The 9,825-nt window shown below is 45.1% G+C and overlaps 1 protein-coding gene across 5 annotated transcripts in view; it reads left to right on the plus strand.

The window, feature by feature from the left end:
• REXO1 (RNA exonuclease 1 homolog) overlaps positions 1–5,780 on the plus strand; it is a 46,103-nt gene extending 40,323 nt beyond the window's left edge. For 2 of the 5 annotated variants that reach the window (XM_070943730.1, XM_070943739.1), the window contains exons 15-16: positions 1,309–1,429; positions 2,745–5,780. In XM_070943730.1, coding sequence (XP_070799831.1) covers positions 1,309–1,429; positions 2,745–2,833 — 210 coding nt within the window. In that variant the 3' untranslated portion in view covers positions 2,834–5,780. The other 3 variants (XR_011600394.1, XM_070943748.1, XR_011600393.1) reach the window with 2 other exon arrangements.
• Positions 5,781–9,825: the final 4,045 nt, after the last annotated feature.

Below are 9,825 nucleotides of genomic sequence, written 5' to 3' on the forward strand. Positions count from 1 at the left end.
CCCTTTCCAAATAGTAACAGGACGTGAGTTTGTTGCTATTCCCGAACTGGAATCGCCCGATGCTGAGGTGAGCCCTAACGACTGGGCTACAAAGATACGGGCCTTGTGGCCACAGGTTAGGAAAGCACTAAACAAGGCGGCAATAGAATACAAGAACCAATCTGATAAAAAATGAGCGGAGCTAAAGCCACTGAGAGTGGGAGATAGAGTATATCTTTCCACCAAATACATAAAATTAAGGGTACCCAATCGAAAGCTGGCACCAAATACTTAGGCCCTTTTCCAGTGAGTAAAGTCATCAATCCTGTCACTGTTGCCCTCAAGCTACCACCGCTGCTAGGCAAGATCCATCCAGTCTTCCATAGCAGCCTGTTGAAGCCAGTGACGGCAGTTAGACATACACCGAGTCCTCCTGATCCTATACATGATGAGCACTACAAGATAGAGGAAATACTAGACACCAGAATCCACAGGGGGAAACTGCAATATCTAGTAAGGTGGAAGGGATATCCATATGAGGAAGCATCCTTGGTACTCGCGGGAGATGTTAAAGCTGACCGACTGCTACGGCAATTCCATAGGAAGAACCCATTAAAACCACAAGCCGATATTAACACATCTACTTTATATCTTTCAGACGACCCCGTGGTAGAGGGGAACCGCCTGTCGAGCCCGAAACCCTGCTCGACAATGCAGGGACGGGATGGCAGAGTGGTGGAGGATACTGACCAACAGAGCGTGTTAAGGGATGCACCTATTCACGAGACTGGTGGTGGTGGCACTGTAGATAGGCGGTCGATTGCGGGGCTGCTGAGCATCGGGATTAGGGCTCGGGCAACAACTCCTGCTGGGACGAGACCATTTGGCAATGACTGCTGCTGGCGAGAGACAAAAATGGGGGCGCGAAGATGGAGTTCGGAGAAGCTGCCGCTGTCAGAACGGAACGCCGAGGGACCGACGCCCTGGGGAGGCGGAGCCAGAGCAAACGCCCTCCAGCTGATGGGCGCTTCCCCAATCACACGGAGCCGGGGAGGGGTGGGATAATAAAGGGTGCTACGAGGCAGCCGCTTGTAGCGCCAATTTTGAAACGTTTCGGCTCAGTGTCTCTTCGATGTTACAAACGGCATTAAACCAGCATTGCCCCCCCCGACTACATGCCTGCTGTGTTTTCCTGTTGTTTTCAGCTAATTCGAGAGAAGGAGCTGAGACATATATTCTTGTACTTAAACAGTCTTAATTAAAAGTCCAAAAGGAAAGAAAGAATATAAAGAAGAATACAATAGATTTTCTTCTTCCTTCCCTTACTAGCTTATCCACTCTATGGTGGTGGACACAGCTGTCGTCTTCCCTCACCGCCTGGGTTTGCCTTACAAGCGGGCATTGCGTACTTTGATGGCGGATTACCTCAAGCGCATAATTCAGGATAGCGGTAAGATTTGGGGACAAAAATGAGGACCCAGATTGTTGGCTGCCATATGCTGACTCTGTAAACTGCTTTGTTGTTGTTGTTAGTTGCAAAGTTGTGTCCGACCCATCACGACCCCATAGACAACTTTCCTCCAGGCCTGCCTGTCCTCTACCATCCCCAGGAGTCCATTTAAGCTCACGCCAACTGCTTCAGTGACTCCATCCAGCCACCTCATTCTCTGCTGTCCCCTCCTTCATTTGCCCTCAATCGTTCCCAGTTCCCAGTAAACTGCTTAGAGAGGGTTATAAAGCACTTGTCAGGGTTCCAAGTAATATACCCATAGCAAAGAGAACTCCGAGGCAGGCTAGTTCCTCAAAGAATACATTTATTGGATATATCATATTGGCACAGGCTGGTGAAAACCGACTCTGAATGTTCCCACGGTTTTCACCTAATTAAAAGTAAACATTTTGTCCCATCCCCAAACAACCAGTCACATGGTCCAATCGGTGCTGTCCGGTTGCCTGGTAACTTCACTCCTCCTCTCTCCAGCTACCTGTGGGAATGTCCTTGGTTCTCAGGAGAAAGTATTTTGTTCTGGCTACAAACACCCCCTCCCTCCCGCAATCCCTCTGCTCCAGTGTGGCAACACTGAAGCTCCAAAATGCCCTTGGTCAGGTCAGCTTCAGGGTTGAGAGCACTGTGAACTGGTATATAAGTCTACGTGCTATTGCTTTTGAGGGTCATTTGCAGTGTCCTGCGATCACCTGACTGCAACTTAACAGTATTTTTTGCTGGAAACCAGTGTTTATGTCCAGTTTCCAGCAAAAAATGCCCATTGCGGACAATGGATTTGCTTAACGATCACTATGTTCTCTTACCTACTATGTTGTTCAGTTAACAACTGCAGTTTCACTTAACTACCACTGCAATCAAATTTGCTGCATTTTGAAAAAACAATTAACAGATTTTTAAAGTCTACCTAATATATTAGTCTTCTTAACTTGGAGACAATTGGGCACCCCAGTGTAATAACTAATTCCCCCTCCTTCCCATATGGCAGAGCCCCAAATTTTTAGAAAAGTTGTTAAAATATGTTTTCCCCCTCCGGGTATTTGAGTCTGGTTGAGTGGAGTTCCCTTTTGCTCCTTTTACTATTGTGTTTGGTGCCATTTTATATATCGGGTATGCTTTTTAATGTTATGTGTTTATTTTGGGGTTTTGCTTGTTTTCTGCTGTACGCTACCCAGAGTACAGCCACAGTTCAAGTTAAGTGGACCTATAAACCCATGAAACAAGTAAATAAATGGCTTCTTATTTTTCTGATTGCTAACAGTGGAAGGTCATGACTCCAGTGAGGATGCCCGAGCCTGCATGGAGCTGATGATCTGGAAGATCAAGGAAGATGCTAAAGTGAAGCGATGATCCGCCTCCACACTGCTGCTGTTCTCCTTTGCGTTTTTGTCACAGGGCAATAATGAAGCCCACAGAGAGACACCCGTAGCCAGCAGCAGACTCTTCCCAGACTTTTCCCCGTTCGGCCCACAGGTGTCCCGAGGACTTGGGAGCAAGCAGCTCCTTCCGCTGGCAAAGTGACGGGCTGTGTCTGAATGCCAGGCATTGTAGTTGAGGCGAAACATATTGTGACCCAAGGTCAGCTATACCCCGTGGTGGGGAAAGGTTTGGAGATAGTCTCATCGTAGAAGATGGGAATGACTTCAAGAGGCACTGAGTTCCACTATTCCCTCTCCCTGCCCCTCCTATTTAAGGACTTTAAAAGCTAGCTTTAATTTACATTTTTTATTTAATTTGGGGGGTCTTGTGATTGGTCTTGGGCTATACAGGAATGGCGGAGAAGGTGGTCACGGACTCTGGCCTGTCAAGAAAGCAAGCCGAAGAGATGATGAAGGGATGCTGGCTTCCGCTGAGGGAGGGAAGCCATGAGCAGAGTTGCCCAGGTGGAAGGAACCTGGCTCAAAGAAGCTGTCCTGAAACACAGGAAAGGGAGAAGTGTGCGTTGCAGAGGAGATAACTGACAGAAAAATAAAGCTATAGAAAGTTAGGGATTTCAGGCCTCGGCCGTGACTCCAGCAGTGCTTTCCTGCTCAGGTCTTGACTTGAAGAGACCAGAGACAAGCTGCTACCAAACTGCAGGAGACAGTTCAGATGGCTTGGTCTAGGCTGCTGGTAGCATTTCATTGAAACTACTGAGGGGGCAAAGCTGCCCCCTGATCCCTCCCTGCTCAGGAGTTATTCAAACTAGTTGCTTCTGCCTTTGGTAGGACTTTCGCCTTTTCTGGCTTGAAACCTAGGTTCTGTTTTCTGCAAACGAGGAGAAAGAGGCAGGATCGTGTTCGGCACTGATCACGTTTTCAAAAGGGCTGTTACTCAAATCGGGAGGGAGAAGTGATGGGGAAAATTCATAACTTGCTCCCAAATTTTCCCTCTGGTTAAACTTGAATATTTTGTAGTAAGACTTTCCAGGGGCTTTTTTTTTCTTCTTCCCCTTCCATCTCCAATGGCTTTTTGTAGTTGCCAGTTGAGCACTTGTGTACAAAGTCTCTCGCTCTGGCCACTGAGTTGTTAAAATATAAATATGTGGAATAAATTCTGTTGTCCTGCGGAGAGCTCTCACGCCTGCCTCGCCTGTTTTTCTCACAAGCAACAGGGATGTGAGAGGACCCTGCTAATACAGTGCAGGCTTTTCTGTGCCTCTCAGCATTGGAAGCAGCCCCCCTCCCTCCAGTTGTCTTCCCCCCTCCCCCCCAAAAAAGATAATGGCCATTTGCTGGGATTGCTGTCGAGCTTTGTAAACATCTTCCCACAGGAGGGCTTTAGGCAACCCTGGTTGTGAAGGAAGAGTGCCCGCAATTGACACTTCCATTAAACAACGGCTAGTAACATGGTTCCTTTGTTTTGTCAAAGGCCGCCTCTTTTTATTCAACAGGCACCTAAGGCACCTAACTTGCCTTGTTCCAAGAGTCTGAAGCCCATTGCTGGAGTTTGTGAAAGACATCCCTTGGGAGGGATTTGGCTCAAATCAGTACATACTGTACAGTGTATGTTGGGTACTTAACGTTGGTGGTCTAGTTAGGGCTATTGGGTGCTGTGTGAGTAGCCAATTCTCAACAGTGACCTGTCTGTACTGGCCTCTAGAAAGGCTGTGTGTTTCAGGCATGTCTGCGCAAAGGCTCCGTTGGGCCTTCGCTGTCAATTTTTACCTCATGCTAATCTTTTCTGACATGACAGTCAGTGAAAATGAGGTGCCTCACAGCAGCCAGGACCCAACCCGTTGAGCACCCTTCAGATTGGTGGCGTATGAATCCTGCCTTGATGGAAGGTGGGAAAGTATACATTTTTCTTTTGACGGCACTGGTCGTCAAAAGCCCCAGGTGGGTTTGGAAAGCGAGAGGTGCACAAACCTGTCAGAACTTTTCCTGGGAAAAAGTAGGCAAGATTTCCCCTGCAGAGTATATCAAGCCCAGTGGGAGCATTTTAAAATGCCAGGAAATTCATGTTCCTATTAGATCTGGGCCAGTGTTTTTCCAACCTTGACAACTTTTAAGACTTGTGGACTTCCAACTCCCAGAATTCCCCAGCCAGCCACAAATTGAAGTCCACACAAGTCTTAAAGTAACCAAGGTTGGACACCCTTGGTCCAGGCAGTGAATCCTTGCCTTGGGATCTGGAGGAACACTGCCAGAGTTCCCATAAACACACAGAGAGGCTGCACAGCTGACTGGTTTGCCACGAGCATGTTTTATAGATGTGACAGATAAATAAATAACGACAAATACATGGGCAAAGCAGAACTTCTAACAAGCCTTGCTTTGGTACTTTAAAAGATGGTGGTTGAATCCATCTTCTTTGCTCAGATATGCCCGTGTTTACTTGGCATAAGAGTAAAAGTAATGGTTTAAGGAAAGGAAGGCCCTTGGGGTGAGTGGATGATCTATTTAACCAAAGGAACGTATTTGCACTACAAGCTTGTACCAGGATTAATACAGATTCATCCATCATTATCAGAGAGCTCAGAAGCTCCCTAACCTCCAAGAATGGAAGTTCCCTAGACGCCAACATGATGGTTAATCTCCTTTCCTCCCACTTTCTGCTATCATTTTGATGTTTGCTGCTCACCAGCCAGAGCCTGCCCTTTGCTCTTCCTTCACAGGCAAGATTTGAAATGATTCCTAAGTATTTAGACTTAAGAAAAACAGGATCTCCTCCACCCCCAGCCAACCCATTTGGGGCTGCAACTCTTCTCTGATTGTAACACTGTACAGTAATAAAACTCTAGACTTTGTATACGTACAACTGTATACCTGTTAATACTGTTTTATATTTTTTTTTAAATAAAGCAAAATATGACATCCCTACATAGCGTGATTGTAAGGGTTCAGGGGCTAGGATTTGGGTGGACTGTTTCAAAAGGGTAACTTTTAAAATTATCGTTAATAAGAAGCTTGTGCTCCAAACCCAATTAGTTATTTTCACTGAACGTTTGGGATTTGTTCATCTACTGAAGCTGCTTCTCCCCGTGAGTGTTAAGTCACAGTGAATTATGGTTGTGCAGAACAACTCCAAGTATGATTTGAAATGTAATGTGGTTTTGTTTGATGGAGAAACAGGGTGGACAAGGGCAATTTGCATATTTATGTATCCATCCATCCATCCATCCATCCATCCATCCATCCATCCATCCATCCATCTATCTATCTATCTATCTATCTATCTATCTATCTATCTATCTATCTATCTATCTATCTATCTATCTATCTACAGGTAGTCCTTGACTTACAACAGTTCATTTAGTGACCGTTCAAAGTTACAACAGCACTGAAAAAATTGACTTGCGACCATTTTCCACACTTATGAACTTATGAACCATTGCTGGGTCCCAGGGTCATGTGATCCCTTTTGCAACCTTCTCACAAGCAAAGTCAATGTGGTAGCCGGATGCATTTAACAACTATTACTAACTTGTCAACTGCAGTGATTTACTTAACAAATTGTGGCAAGAAAGGTTGTAAAAATGGGGCAAAACTCACTTAACAACTGCCTCACTTAACAAACAGAAATTTTAGGCTTAATTGTGGTCGTAAGTCGAGGACTACCTGTACCTGAACAGAGATACAGACCTTTCTCCTCATTCAGACAGAGATCTTGAACAAGAGGCTGAAACAGTCTCTACCGCAGCAGCCTGGGAGATAAATTGGGTTTGAATGTGAAAGCAATCCAGTGGCTGATGTTTCTGTAACGTTCGATCTATCCTCTTCCAGTACATCTTTTTGAAATAAAACTTTGGGATGATCTTGCTTTCTATTGGCAAGAGCTTAACAGTGGTATTTGGGAAGTGTATGTATGTGTTTTAAATGGCTTACACAACTGTTGTATTGAGTTTCCCATTTAACAGCAAGAGGAGGCTGCATCACATTTTTCAGCTCTTGTGCTTGTGTAATTTGGCAGCGTATCTGAGGGGATTCTCAAGTGTTGGCCACAAAGTGCCTGTCTCTAAATCGGGGGTCTCCAACCTTGGCAACTTTAAGACTTGTGGACTTCAACTCCCAGAGCTGGCTGAGGAATTCTGGGAGTTGAAGTCCACAAGTCTTAAAGTTGCCAAGGTTGGAGACCCCTGCTCTAAATAGTAAATGTGATCTCTCTAACTTTCAAATGCAAGGTTTGTCTGTCCCTACTGCATTTGCAAGCCCACCTGCTCATAAGGGCCCTTAATTTCTCCTCTGGGTCTGGTCCTGCTGGCATTCCTGAATATTCTAGTAAAATAATTCTACGGGATTACATTTCATGATCCATTTGATGTGGATCTGGACTAGGAATGGTGATTCTTACTGGTAATGAATCTTTCATTGATTCATTATATCCCAACACATCACAGAAAATATATCTCTGCTGTAAAAGTGCATCCAGGTTTGATCTCAAAGTAGAGTATTATTGGCATCTGACAGTGTTGCAACAAACAAGTGGAGTTTGTAATACTCCTGCTGGACCAAACCAAAAGCTGTTGAATTTAGTATTCTGTGGATTCTCACAGTGACTAACTTGCTGTACTCAGGAAGGTCCTTGGGCACTGGTATTTAAAATCATCTGTCTCCGATTCTAGCGGTTGATTGATTGGAAAGAGCGAGCAAAATTATCTATCAGCAATGGCCCAATCCTCCATGAATTGTGCCTATCTATTTCAAAATAAATTGGTGGCTATTGCCATATTTGGTAGCTGTGAATTCAGAAGCTGTGGCAGTGGTAGTGTTTATACAATGAGCTAAACTCTCAGTAGCTAATCAGTGTTTATAATTTATGTTTATCTAATTTAGACACTGCCCATCTCGCTGTCCAAGTGGGCCGTTTACAGATAACAAACTATAAAATCATATGAAAAAGACAGAATGAAAAATTAAAGTGCAAAAGAATAGAACAGAACAGAACAATAGAATAGAATAGAATAGAATAGAATAGAATAGAATAGAATAGAATAGAATAGAATAGAATAGAATAGAATAGAATAGAATAGAATTTTTTATTGGCCAAGTGTGATTGGACACACAAGAAATTTGTCTTGGTGCATATGCTCTCAGTGTACATAAAAGAAAAGATAACGTTCATCAAGAATCATAATGATAGTCATAGGGTACAAATAAGCAATCAGGAAATAAGAATAAAAAATGCAAGTTGAAAGCTGGAGAGAGCACCCACAAGCTACCAAGTCATCCCAGGATTCTTTGCCACTCCTCAGTTCTCACACTCATCGGCAAAATTACCGTAAGTCTTCACACTCTTCCAAAAGGCTAGGAATGGGGGACAAGATATTTGTAGGGCGGGGACAATAGCAAAGAAGGCTCTCTTCCTGTGCTTTAATACAGGGGTCTCCAACCCCCAGTCCGTGGATCGTTACTGGGCCACAGCATGCCAAAACCTGGGCTGCACAAACAAACAAAGCCCCATCCATGGAATGCAGGCAGCATGGGAAAAAAAACCCTCCTGGTCTGTGGAAAAACCTCTCTCTACGGAACCAGTTCCTTGGGGGCCACTGCAGGTTCTGACAGGTTCTGGAGAATTGGTAGCGGAAATTTTGAGCAGTTCAGAGAACCGGCAAATAGCACCTCTGGCTGGCCCCAGAGTTGGGTGGGAATGGCGATTTTGCAATATCCTTCCCCCAGGAGTGGGGAGGGAATGGGGATTTTGCAGTATCCTTCCCCTGGATGGGGTGGGAATGGAGATTTAGCAATATCCTTCCCCTGCCATGCCCACCAAGCCACACCACGCTCACCAAGCCACGCCCACAGAACCGGTAGTAAAACAATTTGAATCCCACCACTGGGACTTTGGTTTAATAGATAACTCCTGGCTTCTGAGACTTACCATTTATTTTATTTATTTATCCCACCTTTATTATTGTTTTCATAAATAAAGCAGCGAACATACCTAATTCTCCTTCCTCCTGGTTTCCCCATAACAACAACCCCGTAAAGTGGATTGGCTGATAGAGAGTGACTGGCACAAAACCATCCAGCCGGATTTCATGTTGAGGTGGGATTAAAACTCACAGTCTCCTGATGATTGGCCCAAGGTCACGCAGAGGGGACTAGAACTCACCATCTCCTGGTTTCTAGGCCAATACCCTTAACCATTACGCTACTTAACTTAGCAAACAGTCCTGGGGTCTGGTGTGTGTTTGTGTGTGGGGTGAGATTGCCGCTATTCACCCTGTCCGTGGTGTCCATCCTGCCTCCCCTAACTGCCATGAAGCTAACATGTAGGCTGGTGTGCTACTTGAGTGACAGTTGTTGCCTGCACTGACTTTGTGGGGGAAGATCAGAAGTGAGACAACACTGCTTGATCCTCACAACGAAGAAGCTGTTGCTTTAACGTGGGGTTGTTTTTTTTTGGGGGGGGGGCAAGTGCCTTCTGGGTTCTCTGCAGGGGTCAGGGCCTGATGCCCCCCCCAACCCCAAACCTTATTGTCTCAGTTATTGATCAAGGTGCTGAGCTTCATTTGGGACAAATTTGGGAAGGGTGAAAGATGCATGACTGTTGGGTGTCCTGCTGAGCTATTGACAGATGTGTCAAAAGCAATTTGTACTTTGTGATGTCCGTGATGTTGCTAGGCCTTGTCCCAGAGTGAAAAGCTTAACTACTAAATAGACAGAAGGTGCTTATTTTATCCATAGGGTATATTGTTCCACCTTGCCTCCATCAACGTGCAAGAGCTTGTCATGGGATTACCAAGAAAGGACAATTAGTCCCATTTTCCTAGTCTTTATAGCTGCATTAAAGTTTGGTTTCAGTCACTCTCATCAGGCAAGCTGAAATTTTGGACTTGTGTTATGAAAGGCTTCCTGTGCTGGTTTTACAGCCGAAAAATGGAGGGTGGGAGGGCAAGATAATCCTGCCACTTGCCTATA

The sequence above is a fragment of the Pituophis catenifer genome, unplaced genomic scaffold (genome assembly GCF_029215685.1).
Source record: "Pituophis catenifer annectens isolate HBS135680 unplaced genomic scaffold, rPitCat1.0.hap2 SCAF_1, whole genome shotgun sequence".
In the NCBI taxonomy this organism is placed as follows: Eukaryota; Metazoa; Chordata; class Lepidosauria; order Squamata; family Colubridae; genus Pituophis; species Pituophis catenifer.